The sequence below is a fragment of the Tenrec ecaudatus genome, chromosome 1 (assembly GCF_050624435.1).
Source record: "Tenrec ecaudatus isolate mTenEca1 chromosome 1, mTenEca1.hap1, whole genome shotgun sequence".
NCBI lineage: Eukaryota > Metazoa > Chordata > Mammalia > Afrosoricida > Tenrecidae > Tenrec > Tenrec ecaudatus.
This window is the reverse complement of record NC_134530.1, coordinates 7,659,292-7,677,363: the sequence shown is the minus strand read 5'-3', so window position 1 is coordinate 7,677,363 and position 18,072 is coordinate 7,659,292. Positions and strand designations below refer to the sequence as shown.

General features: G+C 39.3%; 1 protein-coding gene across 1 annotated transcript; it reads left to right on the top strand.

Annotated features, from left to right (window-relative positions):
• The first annotated feature begins 479 nt into the window (after positions 1-479).
• LOC142461225 (olfactory receptor 7G2-like) lies at positions 480-15,250 on the top strand. Its single transcript, XM_075563371.1, has 2 exons — positions 480-547; positions 14,212-15,250. The coding sequence occupies exons 1-2, from the start codon at positions 480-482 to the stop codon at positions 15,248-15,250; spliced, it is 1,107 nt and encodes a 368-aa protein (XP_075419486.1).
• The last annotated feature ends 2,822 nt before the right edge of the window (positions 15,251-18,072 follow it).

Genomic DNA, 18,072 nt, shown 5'->3' with positions numbered 1-18,072 from the left:
TTTCCTTTGGTTTTTTAGGATGGCAGGGAAGGGTTGAGATCAAGGTTAAGGGAATGATTTTGTCTGGTAGAACTTAATTCCTGTATCCTTAAGATTTGTGGTAATTATCTTTAGGGAAAATACTTCTGGTGGGTCAGGTCAGAGGAGATGGATTTGATTTTTTTTTAAATTATGTAAGTGGGTACATGGGTGTGGGGGCTTACCACCTAATAATTCTGCCACCTAATGAGGTGGTCTAGGAGGGAGGGGTTAGGAAATAGCTTACTCAAGGGCAGGTTGTTTATGTGAGTGGCTTGTTGTGCTGACCAGGGGCTCATGTCATATGACAGGTGAAGGATGAGTAGCTCAGCCTGTCTAGTATCTCAGCCTGTGGCATCCTCTGAACTTGGTCTCATGAGCGGCCCTGTGTTATGCATACATTCCCAGGGTGAAAACTGTGGTGAAGTGTCTGCTTGAATTGTTATGCTAATACCTTGCTAATGGTTCAGCTGTATGCTTTCAGCCAACACAGAGATGGGAAAGTGCTTGGGAATGGCCAAGCTTTCAGGTATGTTAAGATAGGGCCATGCAGGTCTGACTTCAGGGTGGACAGCCTAAATATGCCCAGTGGGGCTGGAGCGCCCCCAGCTTGTATGGAGAGTTAGCTCATTCACTACTGACACCAGCTCCAGGTTGCCCTGTACAGTGATCCTCAGGCAGTTTGCTAGACTGTGCATTAACTAATATCTGGGCGATATTACTTAGAATGAGTTGGACTGGAGCTCTCCTAGATTGAGCTGAAAACTGAGTATGCTTGTGGATCTATCTGTCCCAGGACCCCTGCAGCTTGGCCAGTCAGCTTCTCTAGCTATCTCTGGGATCAGGAACATTTAGTCCAGAGTAGAGTTAGGCACTACATGCTTCGAGATTGTGGCAAAGACCCAATGACAGAGGGAAATGTATTGGATGTAGAATAAGGAGACCCACGGAGAGGGAGGAGAACATGGAAAGTACCATGGATTGCTAATGGGATGAAGAGATCTGTATTGGAAAAAGTAAGACCAGCGTGTTCCTTAGAGGCAAGAATGGCAAAACTTTCTCTTACAGCCTTAGGCTATAAAGTCAGGAAAGAGTAGGGCATTATGTCTTGTAAAGTGGAGAGGAGGCAAAGTAGAGGAAAGTCCTTGAGAAGATGAACTGAGACAGGGGTGGCATCCATGGGCTCAGTCATAGGAACAATTGTGAGGATGGTGCAGGACCATGCACTGTTTCATTCTGCTGAATGTTCATGCTGTTGTTCGTATGGTCAGTACTCGATGACACCAAACAAGAAGAAGAAATTTGGGATATACTTCAGGGATACGAAGCGTGCAGATAACCTGTGACATCTCATTTGGATATTCTTCTTTTGTCATACCCATATCACTGTCATTGGGTCTGTACTGGCTCATGTATACCCATTAGGTTCTCACAGGGGAGAACTACCACAGTGGATTTCTAAGAAGACTTAACCCTTTACAAGACGAGAAATCTTCCTCTTTCTTCCAGTGATTGGACGGAAGATATTTGAACTGCTGACCTTGAATGTGGAAGCCCAATATGTACCTCACTGACAACTGGGCTCCTTCATCCCCTTTGAGGGTGTGGAATATGTGATCATTTTTCCTTAGATGACAAAGCATCTTTCTTTCTTAAGGATTTATCTCGGTTCCTCTTGATCCTTCCTCAAGATAATGTCTGCCTCCTATGGTGTTGCTACAGCTTGAAGTCTGTCAGCGATACATTTGATTGTCTTGTCATTCAATGTTTTAAATCAGATTCATTAATATAGAATACAGAAACCAAACACGTGTTTCAAAGTCCTTTCTCCTTGGACTAGCAGAAGATCCAGGACTGCTGCCTCTCCTGTTTATCATATCTGTGACCATATATATGCCAACTGTACCTGGAAATCTGTCCATTGTCCTGATTGTCACCTATCACAACCATATTCACACCCCATGTTCCTCTTTAAAAATTGCCCTTTAATCATGTATGTGTAAGAACCACTACTATCCCCAGATTGCTACTGAACAAATATCCTGAAAAATCTGAGCAAAATTTACATAAGATGCCTCAACCAGACTACAGTTGTCCTGAGTGTTACTTTGTTAGAACATTTTCTTCTAGCACATTGGATATCATGTCTGCAGCATGGTTTAAGTCACATGCTGAGGTACACAGTTTCATGGAGTCCTGCATGTTTGCTCTACTCATTCCACTTTCCTTGGTCATTACTATGACAGATGCCTTTATCTATCATTAGATGGTGTTTGCTGTATCCTTCAGCACAAACTTGGTCATCCTTTAGTCCCACTGTGAATGTGATCTATTACTAATGCTAGCCTGTTTCAGTGCCCATTTAAATAATACATTGTTTTGTTTTTCAGTTTGTATTTTGGGTGGTGACTCTCTGTCTGTGATCATATTCTCTTAACACTAAAATTGCATTTTCTATATTGAGGATGCCCTCAGCTGGATGTTGGTCTCATCGTTCTGTTGTTTCTTCATTCTATGACATACCTTTTGATATGAGTTTGTAACCTTATTGGTGAAAATGTCTTTGCGGAGAAAATTGAAGGAGGGTTATCCTGACAGCCCTGCTGGCAATTAAGGACATTCTTGTAACATAGGCACTGCAGAAAATACAGAGAAAAGTAGGATGCAACAGGATCACATGGAAAACATCGGGATCATATGGTCACAAATCTACGAGTTCCTGGAGCCCCAAGCTCCTGTTGCAGCTGCCAGTGGCAATATATGCATCCTCCTCAAGGCTCTTTCAAGTTTTCCCGCTCCTGCTGCTCCTTGGTGTCTGATTTGTAACCTTCAAGACTGGTAGATAATAAACGTCTCTTTAAAGCAGCCAAGTCATTTTTATTCCAAAGAAACTGTACTCTTTAATCAACACTGAGAGTAGGCTCATGTGTGCTTCTTTTCTTAAAAATAATTGTATTGCCATTTAATTCACATATACAATTAAATAGTTCAATCATATTTAAAAGAGATCGAATAATCATCACAACTAATTTTCCCAAAATTTCTTCTTTCTTATATTCTTTGTTATTAGCTCCACATTTTACCCAACTTCCCTGGCAATACCCCTAAGAAACCATTAATTCTATTACTGTCCCTATAAAATTACCTAACCCAGATTTCATAAAAAGAAAACAAAAACACAATGACAAAAAATCAACTAAATATCAAAGTAAAAGGGATAAAAATGTCAATGAAAAGATAATAGAAATATTTTTAAATAATTAATTGGGTCAAAAAGGAGAACAAATATTAAGGTGCTCAATTTGACCCTATCTGCATCTGCAATAACCCGTGTCCTGATGCTCTGAGCAGCTATTGCCAAGGTCAGCAGTCTGAACCCAGCAGTCGACTGAGGCTTGCTGAGTCAGCATGGACTCCGTGGCAGGGATTTGTTTGTGGAGCTTTGACTCTGTTGCTCCCTCCAGTAGCTGCACCTCCCTTGTCTCTATTCTCTAACAACTGCCACTTTCTACTCACCCCCATGGTTTCCTGTCAGTCACATTGCATTTATTTCTTCAAGTAAGGCCACTTCCAACATCAATCTTTTTTGCATAACCACACTGGTCTTCAAGAATGGTAGAACTCTCTTCATGAGCTTTTTCTCTTTTTTATGGTTGTGGTATACAATGTGTCTACTGTGCATTCCATGTGTGGGTTTTGGGATGTAAACTTATAGATTCCCTGTAACGTGCCAACCTCCCAAAACTTCATTCTAGAGTATGTCAAGGCAAGTCTGTCTCTTTATTTTGGTATTGTGGAATCCATCACATATTCTATGCTTCACAAATAAAGTATAGGGTTAACTTTCCATCTCTCGATGGAAATCTTCAATGAAAAATCGGTGCTTAGTGGGCCCCCAACAAAGAGCTTAGATGTATTCAACTTTATGTTCTTTACAGCATTCGCTCACATCCTTACTGGCCAGTTTTGTGTATATTCTCCGGTTTTGGTTTATCTATCTGGAACATCAAGCTGTGCATTTGGACTGTAGTATCCCAATTCCTGTGAAAACTTTGGGCCTTCCTGGGACTTAGTGCTCAGAGATATAGTGGTTATTTGTTGAGCTGCCCACTGCAAGGTCCGCAGTTGAAACCCACAAGCACTTCATCAGAGAAAGACTATTCTATTTACTCCCACACAGAGTCACAGTCTCAGAAACTCACGTGGTTGGTTCTGCTGAAATGCCGGAGAGGGTCACTATGAGTCAACATAGACTCGATGGCAATGAGTTTCAGTGTTTATATGTCTAGAGGAAAAAATGAGTGCTAGGGGTAGTTCTTGAACATACTCAATACTGTCATGGAAAGCATCTATCTCACGTGATCCCCAAGAACTGACCCAGGCACCTTCAGAGGGGATACCTCAGAATCACCAGACACACCAAGTTGATCTCATCCCATGGAGATAAGAGGGATGGAGCTTTGTGCTAGAGTGTTGCCATGGAATTTAAGCACTTAGTGTGCCCCAGTGTGCCCCCCTGCTTTTAGACCTCTATGTCACCATCCCAACTTTCAAGATCACAGTTCTCCCATCAGTGGCCTCACTTTCACTACAGAAATCATTTTCAATTGCGATTACATTTGACAGTGTAACTAAGCTACTTTTACTCAATGATATTGCATGTAATTTCCAGCAATCTCAGTTTTGTTATTCCAGGAACCAACTATTTTGAGAAGAGAAATAACTCTTGTAAATGGGGCCCAACTAAATTATATGCATTTTATTGAATATTGGCTACTTGGCAGGCATTGTACTAAATACTTCTAGTGGTTTGGGTAACTTCCCAATGGAATTACTGTTGAGGTATTCATTTCCCCATAGAAATAACTGAAGAAGGGTGTTGCTGATTAAAATGTATACTTGTTTCTTTTGACAGCCAGCTAAAAATACTACAAAGTAACTACGTAATAAAGAAATTTATTCTGCAGAGATCTGAATTCAGCAAAATGTGCTCACTTAGAAGGCTCTAAAAGCATACAATTATTGTCTCTTCTAGCTGCAGGAAGAGCTATTGACTCCAGCAAATTCATGGATTGTGACCCTATGATCCCCAAATTTCCCTCTTTGATTTTGTTGCACTGTCCACATTACAAAATTACACATGATTGCAAGTATGCCGACAAGGATCATCTAGGCTTGGTCTCCTCTGAAAATATAACGTATTCAATTAAGCTACCAGTCATCCTTTCACATATCAGCTATATATACAGGTTCCAAAACATTGAACATTAAAAAAAAAAAAAGAATTTTGGGAGCAACCATCTTATATCCTACACGTTTCATCATGTCTCCCTTTAAAATTTATTAACATTATGTCCAAGAAAGACACTAAGTTTTCTCCGTGTGGCTACTATGTGTGATAGTACATCTGCATCTACAAGAACAATCTAGAGACCAGGAAGAAAGACACCACCTTCAGGACTCCTGGCCCTCTTTGCAGTCTCCCCAATTCTAAATCCTTTCAAACGCATCCAGATTATTTTTGAGCATATATGTTAGGCCTGGTTGACTAGGGAAACAAAACCAGTGAGACTTATATGTGTCTAAGAAAAAGTTTTATATCAAGAGTTATTGGATATTCCATAAAACATCCCAGCCCAGCCCAAATCAAGTTCATTAGTCTGCTACTTGTCCATAAATCCCTCTTCAGACTCACACAGCTGCATACAATGATGCAGAATGCTGTAAGATCACAGGCCATTGCATGCAGAGTCTTGAAGATCCAATAGAGGTGGACCCATCTAGTTTTGGACTTGTGTCTGGATCTTAAGACTGAATACTTAAAAATCAGGCACTATCCAGTCTGAGTTCTGCCTCATATTGTAGATTTTGAATGAATTTGGAGCTCATACGTAGTTTTACACCAAATCTTAGAACAATTGGTTCTTATGATATGGCCCTGCTCAATGCTCACCATCATAAAGGGATCTCTGAAGATATGATCTAGAACGTAAGCAGATGGTGCCTGGCTTGGAGTCTCAAAAGATTGCCTTCAAACCAGCAGCCACCTTAGTGAAATGTCATCTAAACCCCTAGTCTGTGTGATGCAAGAATTTTAAATGATAAAATCCAAAGCAATGTATTGGGTTTGGTGAGATTCTATCTAGTTTGTTCCAATGTATAGCACCCGATGCACAACAGAGCAAATCATTGGGTTCTCCTGCACCGTCCTTGCTATTGCTCCTATGCCTGAGCTCATTGTTGTAGCCGTGATGTCAGTCCATCCAATAGAGGGTCTTCTTCTTTTCACTGCCCTTCCACTGTGCCATGAATGATGTCCTTCCCCAGGAACTGGTCTCTCCTGACAATATGTCCAAAGTGTGTAAGGTGAAGTCTTGCCAGCCTTACATCTAAGGTGCCCTCTGGCCATACTTCTTGGAAGATATATATGTCCTTTAGAGATATTCTTCTACAACACCACAATTCAAATTCATCAATTCCTCGTGGAACTTCTTTATTCAATGTCCAACTTTCATATACATATGAGGCCATGGAAATAACCACTGCTTGGGTAAGGCACACCATAAGCCTCAAATTAACTCAAATCCTTTCTTCACTTTCCTTTTTTTTTTAACAAACATCCTTTATTTTCCATTATTTTTAAACGATCTTGTGTTACAGATTTATCTACTGCAACACATCTTTGTCTATGGACTGCTGCTGCCGTGGGCATGGATTGTGGATCTGAGCAGGATTAAATCCTTGACAATTTAATCCTTCTCTCCATTTATCATGATGCTACCTATTGGTCCACTTGTGAGGGTTTGGGTCTTCTTTTCATAGAGTTGTAATCCACCCTGAAGAGTGCAATCTTTGATCTTCATCAGCACCTGCCCCGAGCCCTCCTCGCATTCAGCAACCAATGCTGTTCACCTGCATGTCAAGATAGTTAATAAGCTTTTCTCCAATCTTGATGTCATATTATTCTTCATATAATACAGCTTCTCTGACGATTTGTGCAGCATACAGATTGAACACACAGGGTGAGAGGATACAACCCTAATACACACCTTTCCTGCTTTTCAGCCATGCCGTATTCCCTTTTCCTGTCGGCACACCTGCCTCTTTATCCATGGGCAAGTTCCTCATGTGGACAGTGAAGATTTCTGAAATCCCATTCTTCTCAAGCTTATCCACAATTTATTATGTATGCTCCACACAGTCGAATTCTTTACATAGCCAATGGAATACAAGGAAACATCTTTCTGGTATTCTCTGCTTTTAGCTCAGATCCATGTGTGACATCAGCAATGATACCCCTTGTCCCATGTCCTCTTCTGAATTCAGCCTGAACCGTTGGAGGCTACCTGTCAGTGTACTGCTGCAATCATCGTTGAGAAGTTTCAGCAATGCTATACTTGTATCTCATATCAATGATATTGTTCTGTAATTTGAGAAATCGATTGGGGCATCTTTCTTTGGAATTGCCACAATTATTGATCTCTTCCAGACAAATAGCTATCTTCCAAACTTCCTCATCTCTGAGTGGGTACTTCCAGTGCTTCATCAACTTGCCGAAGTATTTCAGTTGGTATTCTATCAATCCCCAAACCTTGTGTTTGGCTAATGCATTTAGGACAGCTTGAACTTCTTCCCTCAGCACCGTTGGTTCTTGCTCATAGGCTACCTCCTGACATGGTGCACTGTCAACCCGTTCCTTTCAGGAGAGAGACTCTGATTTATTGTCATCTTTTCGTGATGCCTCCTTCATCACTTAAATTTTGCCTGTAGAATTTTTTTAAATTGCACCTTAAGGCATGAATTTTTTCTTGAACTCTTGTAATTTCAGATATACTAACCATTTTCTTCCATGTTGGTTTTCTAATGCTACCTCTAAAAATTTCATTATAATATTTGTCTTTGTTTTCGCAAGCTGCCATATATATTTTCTATCAGTTCTTTGACTTCGCCCCTTCTTCCCTTTGCTTTAGCTACTCAAAGATTAAGAACAAGTTTCAGAATCTCTTTTGACATCCACTTTTGCCTTTTCTTTATTTCCTGCGGTTTAATAACCTTTTGTTCTCTTCATAAATGATGTTCTTATTCTCCCACTGCTCCTAGGGTTTTTTGTCATTAGTGTTCAATGCTTCAGATCTATTCTTAAGATGTTCTTGTAATTCAAATGGGATAGCCTCACGGTGATAGTTTTGTGGTTTTGTTTTTCTTAACTTATATGTGAGCAATTAATGGTCTGTTCCACAGACAGCCCCTGGACTGTTCTTAGTTGCTGATTCTGAGCTTCTCCATCATGTCTTCACACAGATGTGGTCAATTTGATGTCTATGTATTCCATCTTGGAAATTCATGTATGTAGTAAATTTTTGTGTTGTTCAACAAAATGTATTTGCTCTGAGTAAATACTGGTTCTGCGAAATTCTATCATGAGATCTCCAGCTTCATTCCTATCCCCAACATCATAGTTTCCAACCTCTGTACCTCCCTCTTTGTCTCCATCTTTTGCACTCCAAGTGCCAATAATTATCAATGCATCATGAATGCATGTTTGATTAATTTCAGACTGAAATTGTTGGTAGAATTCTTCCATTTTTTCCTCATTAGCTCTTGTGCATAAATTTGAATAATAGTTTTATTGATTGAATTTCCTTGAAGATGGACAGACATGATCCTACTACAAACAGCATTGAACTTTATGATGGATTTTGCAGCATCCTCTTTGACAATGAATGCCATGCCACTCCTCTTGATTGTGTTGTTTCAGGCACAGGAAAGGGAATGTTATCATGAGGAATTCTTTATGCCTGGTTGGTTCAGGAAGAGAAAGGCCCTGCCTGGTTTCCAGCTGGCCTAATACAACATGCAAGTAGAAGTGGATCCACGAGAGCAGCTATGCTGCATTCCCTGTGAGTCCTCTTTGAAGGTCAGTGGTAACAGAGATTCTGCAAACAGGCAGCATCTGAATGGTGTGCCTGGTTTATTTTGTTTGGAAGGAGCAAGTCCAGATGTGTAGCTGCATAGTGATTTTTGAGCGGGACTAATGATTTGTTGGGATGATAAAGAACTGGGATGGGATGCAATTGGAAAACTGGTGTCAAAGAGATAAAGGAGAAAGTTATGTGGCTGAACCACATTGAGTGGATCAAAGACATGCAAAATACTGTTTGGGACGTGAAGGTCCATTAAAGGGTGCCCTCAGCAGAGTAATGTGTTAGCAATCAAATGAAGAATGCGACACATTCTGTGGAAACCAGTCATCCTCTTAGCACAGGCTTTCCTAGCATGACCTTTTGGGCCCATGAATAAAGTGGCAATGGGAGCGAGGGTGGCACTTCTGTAGGATTGTTCATAGAAGAAGAGAGTTCTGAGTACCAGATACCTCCTTGTTGCCAGCAGCAAAAAAAGATTGTAATTGTTACATATATTCCTTCAGTGCATGTGTACATCAAATATTTTTTGTCACTTACATATTATGTAAATGAGGCCAGTGAATTTTCGTTTGGAAGTGTGTTAGTTATACCACATTACACAAAAGTATCCATCTATCCATCTTCTTTTATGTTGACCTTCTATGAAACATGCTGTGTTTCTACAAGGACTGGTCCATTCTGAAAACTTGTGCAACAAATGTGCAATAAGGTCTTGCCATCCTTGCTTCTAAGGAGCATTCTGGCTGTTCCTATTAAAAGAAAGCTTTGTTCTTCTGACATCGCATGATAAAGTCAATAATCATCACTAATACGATATTCCACGGCAAAACCTTTTCCTCTGTCTCTCTTATTTGTTTTCCATCTTTCACATACATATAAGGCTACTGAATATATGATTGATTGGTTCGGTTGACTGAAGGTTCAGAGAAAAACAAGTTTTAAAGAGCCATAAATCATCCATCTGGAAACCACGAAAACTGTATGTTGCACTGTTACCACTGCTAAGTGCTGATGCCGCCCAAACAGCTGGTTCTGATTAGAATGTGAGAAAAATGCACAGCAAAACCCAGGTTTTTTACTTTCAAAAATCCAGACAAATTGTAGTAGTAGAGAACCAATGACTCCCTGACATGAAACGTTACCTTGAGACACACTTTGAACCTAAAATTAAACCTATGCCCCGAGATCACATTATAACAAAGGTTCCCAAAACATAAAGTTCGATGCCCTTCTTTTAAAATAACAGCATAAAGTCAAAAGATCATTTGTTTTCTAAAAATAGTGATGAAATTATAAAGGGCAGGTAAACTAGAGTAGTACAAATGACAAAATAGAGCACAATGACAGAGAATGTTGACACACTGTCGAACCTAACTACAATCAATAAACCACGTGTATGGAAATTCATCAAATGAGTACTTCCAGGCTGGGTAAAAGTCACCAAAAATTGTATTAAATATTTCCTTTCCTCTAATTCTTAAATGCTTCCAGATCCCCGCTCCACTATCATGATCCCAATTGTCTTACAAATCCGGCTAGACCAGAGGATGTACAGTTGTGCAGATAAGAACCAGAGACACAGGAAATCCCGAAAAGATGATCCCTTCAGGACCAGTGGTGAGAGTGACAATACCAGAGGGTGGGGGAAAGGTAGGCTACAAAGGGGGAAATGATGATAAGGATGTACATATAACCTCCTCTCTGAGGGATGGACAACAGAAAAGCGCATGATGGGAGATGTTGGACCATGTAAGACCTGAGAAAAAAATAATAATTTATAAATTATCAAGGGTTCATGAGGGAAGGGGGAGCAGGAAGAGAGGAGGAAAATGAGGAGCTGATACCAAGGCTTAAGAAGGGCTAATATTTTGAGAATGATGAGGGCAATGAATGTACAAATGTGCTTGTATGAACCCCCAATGAAATTATTTTAAATAAATAAATTTATTTATGACCAAAAACATTATTAAATATAATTTTTTAAGTATTGGCTTAATTGCAACTTTTATTTGAAACTCAAGTGTAATCCCCAGTGCAGCTATACAGCAAGTCTTTTCTTACAGAATTTGTATCATTTGGTGTTTTACCAAGAGAATCCAACCAGTACAGCCAGAGAGCTCCTTAGAAGGAAAATGGTGAGATTTTGAAAGTATATAATGCTGTATATGTCAAAATGTTCTGGTTACCCTGGAAGTGCTGTGAAGAAATCACCACTTTTATTGTAGAAATGTCTACTTTTTTAGTTCTTTCAATATTTTCTGATTGTGGATTTTGCTGGTTTGCATTGTTAAGATAACATTTCCTCATGGGTTATACGATTTATCTGACCCTTATTGAATAAATAAAAGTCCCGGGATGGTGCAAGACCTTCACTCATGTGGTTAATAAGAGGGGAAGATTAGGTGAACACAGAAGTACCTTGAAAGGGAACCTATGGATCTCTTTCCCAATCAATCACTGAAGACCCTAAGGAGTTTTGTTCAAATATGACATTCTTAGGGTCCCTAGGATTAGAGATGACCCACCTGCCACTGATTTTGATCATATATGAATTTGAACATATTTTACTCACATGTCCTTGAAAAGCAGGTTCACAATCATTCTGACTAATCATCCTCTTATCCTACATTCAGTTTACTAACTGAGTCCTATTGATGGGTTCTATTGAGACAATCACAAACCCAGAAATTCATCAGCAAGAGGCTTTGTTTTCTCTTTAGACATGAAATTGAAAATTTTTAAGTCAACACTCTTGGCCCACACAATGTTCCAAACATCGTGTTCATCCTCATATCCCAAATCAAGAAGTACCACCTCTTCCCTTGCCTTCAACTATCTCTTCTTTTAGGACATGCAGTGCTTATATCTTGGACAGAGGAACATGCCGGCCACCGTTTTTGTTATGAACACGAATCCACAGAACGGCTTTGCTCAACCGACTCACCACATCCTACTGGAGCTGTCCCGTGACCCCTAGAAAAGCTTGCCTTGTTTTAAAGACTCTGTTCTGTGGAGGAATATGAAACATTTTACTCTATTATGTTTCATGTATTGTTGCATGAGTGTGAAAGGAATGCAATTTGAGGCAAAGGGTCTCAAGAAGAATAAAAATTTGAAATATGGTGGTAGACATTGTAAACTTATGCTGATCTAACTGAATTATGAATTGTTGTAATATCTGTAAGAGTTCCTATAAAATGGTTAATTTTTTAAGAGAAGACAAAGGGTGACATAAGAATGATGACTTTTCCCAAATAATTCTTGATAGATTGATTGAGTACAGGATGACAAAATTTCTGTACATATACAAACATCTGTAAAACAAATGGATAAAATGTCGAATTGAAAGTGTGAAAATTTAGGTAAATATTCATATTAAGTACCATCCTTGTCATTTATATGGCATTGAAAATATAATACATTTTACAGAATTATAGATAAACTGAAAACCAATGCCTTGAGTTTCATTTTTCTCAATGAGAATTGAATATTTAACACCAAATTTCAAGCCAGTGTTTCCCAATAAAAGCAAAAATATATGTATGTGTTTAATTTAGGAAAGGCTTTTATAAAAATCAAAGGAGGTCATGCATTTATGTCTGTATTTACTAGATTCTAAATTAAGGAAAAATAGGTTTTAATGTCCCCAATAAAAGTGGTTACATTTGGGCTGCTAATCACAAGGTCAGCAGTTCAGCCTTCAGCCGCTGCACAGGGGAAAGGTGAGAATCTCTACTCTGGTAAAGAGTTCGTATATTGGAAAATCACAGGGGCGTTTTACCCTCTCCAACAGGATCATGCATGACTCAATGGCAGTAAATAGAGTTTAATAACATGCAAAATATAGGTTCATGGTCAAAAGAGAGTCGATTAATTTTAGAAGAAACATTGGTGTGTTTGAATTTTAAACACCTTTAAAGGTATTTTCTACAAATTTCTAAATATTCAAATATTTGGACTGGACTTCCCTACCTAATATTGAATTTGCATCTCCTGAAGCTAATGACAACAATATCATTATTAATTACTTAAACAAAAAGATGAATTTCCATCAGGAAAATAATTGTGGGTCCATGTTTCAGCATGTGTGACACAAGTGCGTATAGAAATAAAAGGAGAATGTCAAATAATATGCAATTGGTCTGGCAAGGTTAGAAAATTAACAGCATTTACTTCCCAGGGATCAGAATGACAATACATGTGTTGGGTAAATGAGGAGCGTTGAATATTGAGCCTCTAGGGATAGAGAAACCGCAAATAGTGTGTGCATGACATCTCTCTTAAAGAGTTCTTCCCCTGTAAGGAGGTAGAATGCATGACCGTATTATCAGAGGTGATCATTTATGCCCAGGAACCTAAGACTTCACAGAGACCGTCTGTCTTTCCTCGGGGTGGACCTTCTGTTTGCTCCATCCTGAGTAGATGCCAGCTATCATTCTTCAGGGATGACCCCCAGGTAACCGAAAGCCTGCTAGTCAATGTTGGGAAAGAAGAGCAGGTGTTTGCCTAAAGACACATCTACAAAAGCAGTGGGCATCAGCAGATGGGCAGTACCGATTGGAGCTAAGAATTCCATGGGAGTCTTTTTTATCTATCACTTTCTTTTTTTCATTCTTATAGCTTTATAAGATATTAAAGATATTTCTCACTCCGTGAGTCTCTTGTTCTGCCTGTAAAATGAAAAGATGATTTTCCTCTTGAGAAACCCCTAACCTTTTGGAAACAGGATGAAAGTTACAAAATTCCGTGGCATTGACTAACAGTCTGTGATTGTGGTAGTGGAAGAGACCTGGTCACGTTCATCTTACCCTCTCGATGTTCAGTACATCTTTTTAATTATTTACAGCACATGGCTCAGATCCCTGAGGAAAGACATTTGTGTCCTAAACGGACTACTCAGAATGCCACTTGGTCTATCATTTTCTATGTGTTTAATTATTAAACATTTAAACGATATAGAGAAACATAGAGAGTGTAATAATAAACAATGGATGCAAAGGGCTTAAGTGGAGAGCAACTGCTTTGAAAATGATGAGGGCAAAGAATGTGCAGATATGCTTTATACAATTAATGTATGCATGGATTGTGATAAGAGTTGTATGAGCCCCTAATAAAATGTTTAAGAAAGTAACAGTAATAACAGTGGAAAGTCAAGCCCTTTCAGAACAAATGAATGTTGACCCTGCAACATCGACTTCCTGTTTCCTTATAAATAACTCAACAATCATATCCTTTTTCATATCCCCCTTTATTCCTCTCTGCCCTCAAGCAATATAATAGCTGCCTCCAGGGGTTCTGCTGCTCTGTGTGTTCCAGGGAGCACACCTCTGATTGTCACTTTACCCAATCTTTTCATCAGATCCATCGACAACAGAGAACAGAGAAACCGAACAATTGTTGCAGAGTTCGTTCTCCTGGGACTGACAGATGATCCAGAACTGCAGCCCATCATTTTTAGCCTGTTCCTGGTGATATACCTGCTCACTGTCTTTGGAAACCTGCTTATTGTCTTAACTGTCACCTCTGACTCGCACCTGCAAACGCCCATGTACTTCTTTCTCTCCAATCTGTCCTTTAATGACATATTCTTAAGCACAAGTACCATCCCAAAGATGCTCGTGAATATCCAGACACATGTTCGGAGTATAACTTTTACAGGCTGCATATGCCAGAATTTCTTTGTCCTGACTTTTATTGTGTTTGAAAATTGTCTTCTAGGAGCAATGGCCTATGACCGCTATGTGGCCATTTGTCACCCACTAAGGTACAGAGTCATCATGAACCCCTGCTTCTGTACCCTTATGGTTCTACTTTCCTTGGTCATTAGTATGATGATTTCTCTGCTCCACAGTCTCATGATTTTGCATCTGTCCTTCTGCACCGATCTGGAAATCCCTCAATACTTCTGTGAGCTTCCTCAGCTCCTCAAGATTGCCTGTTCCAGTACCCTCATTAACAACATCGTGCTGTACTTCGTGGCTTGCATATCAGCTGGTGTTCCTCTTTCTGGGATCATAATCTCTTACACTAAGATTGTCTCTTCTGTTATGAGCATCCCATCAGCTGACGGAAAGTATAAAGCGTTTTCAACCTGTGGGTCTCACCTGTCCGTTGTTTCTTTATTTTATGGGACGGGGGTTGGTGTGTACATCAGTTCTATCTTTACACAGTCTTCCAGAAAGACAGCAGTAGTCTCAGTGTTGTATATGGTTTTCCCTCAAATGATAAATCCTTTTATCTACAGCTTGAGGAACAAAGACATAAAGGTAAGTTTGAAAAAACTCTTTGTTAGGCTCTGTTCCTTGTAGTCACTGTGTCACCTCTGCCACGTCACTCATTACTAAGAACTGTCTGAGCTCAACCTCTTCTGTGTCAGCATCAGCCTCAGCCACGTTCACTTCCATTCTCTATTTTCTTAGTGCTTTAGGTGGTCCAAGATAGGGCATCATCTTCAGGGAAGAAGTCTTTGGGGATAATATTTAAGAGAAGCTCAGACACTGTCATGCTCCAAAGGAGATATTGCTCTCCTCCCGTCAAAATTTGAAGAAGAAAATGTACAGAATTAAAACAGTAGGATTGAATTTGTTGGATTCCTTGTAGGAGTAGTTCCTCAGGGGCTGTAGATAATTATTTTAGTTTCAGAGATAGAAATTGTACTGTCCTCCCCAGCCTTATTTTTAATACAGATTTTAACAGAGACACCAGAAGGCATGCCTCCTGCCGGGCGGTAAGTGCTGACTCCCCATGTTCTAGTTCCACGTGCTATTTTGGGATCCTCTCCATATGACGGGCAGGATAAAGAGTGAACATTGCCTTCTATTGAAGGAGGCGCCTGTGTATCTTAGTTGAAGAAAATGGACTTGGGGGAAGTGATAATACAATCTGCGGGTTGCAGTGACTGATGTGAAATGGTATGCATGAATATTTGAATGAAAAATTGATTTCCTTTAAAACTTTCACCTAATAATTCATTATAGAAACTTTGGTTACAGAAGAGGGAGTTGTAGAATGTTCAGGGATCATTTATGGGGGCGCCAAAAGGATGCACAAGCACCCTATATACTCTCTAGCGCTTTGCTTCTTCCACTCCTGTGCACACTCCACCGGGCTCCCTACAAATCCTGTACTTTCCACAAGAAATACTGCCTTAGAAACTCCTAGAAGATATATATATATATCTCCCACTGTGGTGGATTCTATTCCAATTTGTAGTGACCTTATATAAGTAGTTTTTTGTATTTCTTTAAAATAGCCATATAATGACAAAATAGAAACTCATCACAAATTCAATCAATAAAGCATTATAAACAGCGTAGCATCCAATGGGCCGACTCCCAATCTCATCAGATGCCTCATCTCCAGTGATCACTGTGAACTTGAATTTCGTTTTTATTGTTCCTGTTATATTCTTTTATTGAATGAATTTTATGAAATAGCCGGTCTATCAGAATATGCTGGCGTTTTCACAACATAAGACGGCACCTTTTTATCACCCTTGCATGTATCTCACTAAAATTTATCAAACAAATTGGATGCTTTTTAAATTTGTTAATGGTTTTACCATTTATTCTTTTAGATATTACTGTGGGAATGTCCACATAACACAAATTCCTCACTCTTGTAACCCCCAAAAACAATTTAAAGATTACAATTAAGCAGCATTATTGAGTATCAGTGTTGCACAACCATTACCAGTCTCTGTCTCTAGATAGATTTCATCACCCCAAAAGGAAAACCAATACCTACTCATCAGTCACTCCCCAGTCCTCTCTTCTTCCTAGTCATGGACACCACTTACGTGCTCTTTGTTTACAGATTTGCTCAGTCGGATATTCTGTCTTAATAAATGTAGCTGATGCTTGACTTTTGTACTTGGCTTCTTGTATTTAGCATAATGTTTTCAATTTCTATCCATGTTGTAGCTTATGTCAGTATTTATTGCTCTTTGTTGTGCAATAAAATATCTTCACATATTTGTATCCCTTTCTGTTTATCAATTCATCTTTTATTTGCATTTAAAGTGTTTTCATGTTTTAGTAAATATTTCTGTATAAGGTCATGTGTATACATATATTGTCATAGCTCTGGCTATAAACCTAGGTATGAAATCATTGTGTCAAAAGGTAATCCTATCTCTATCCATTTGAGAACTTGCCAAATTATTTTCTAAAGAGGCAGTGGCATTTTACATCCTAAAATACATTGTATATAGTTCTCACATTATTTTGAACCTTGGCAACACTAAATACCTTCATTATTTATTTTGATTTTTGTAAATCCCAAAGGTTATGAAAATAATTCATGCCTTAACTGAACTGAATTCTTAGCCATTGAGTCAGTTCTGGCTCCTAATTATTCTCTAGGAGAGAGCAGAAATGCCTCTGTGGTTTTCAACGACTGTTATCTTTACAGAAGTAAAAAGCTCCATCCCTCTCCCATGGAGCAGTGGTGGTTTCAAACTGCTGACCTCATGGTGAGAATCTCACATTGTAACCCATTCTGCCACCAGGGCCCCTTCATTTATGTATTACCTAACCAAAAGGTCGCTGGTTCACTGCGGCACATAAAGAAAAAAAAAAGGCTTGTCAATCTGCTTTCATTAAAAATATGTTATTTTATTTTTTATTATTATTCTTATATGTCATTGAGTCTGTTCTGACTCAACATATGTACTTATAACAAAACAACGCCATCCTGCACCACATCCACAACTGATGCTACCTGAGTGTCCTGGTGGCATAGTGGCTCAGTGTTGGGCTGCTAAACACAAGGTTAGCAGTTCGAGATCACCAGCTTCTACTTAGGAGAAAGACATGGCTTTCTTCTTTCAAAAAGAATTACTGTCTCAGATGGTACTATGATTGGAATCGACGTAACTGCAGTAGGTTTAGTTTTGCGTTCAGTAAGCCCATTGCTGAAGCCACTGTATTTGTCCATATGGTTCAGGGTTCTCCTCTTCATCACTAACCCTCCATGGAACCAAGTACGATGTCCTTCACCACGGACGGGTACCTCCTTCTAGCAAGTTCCAATTACTGGAATATCGTCTTTCCATCCTTGATTTTCAGAAGCATTCTGAATGTACTTTTCTGAAAAATATTTTTTCATTACTCTAGCAGTGCGTGTCATA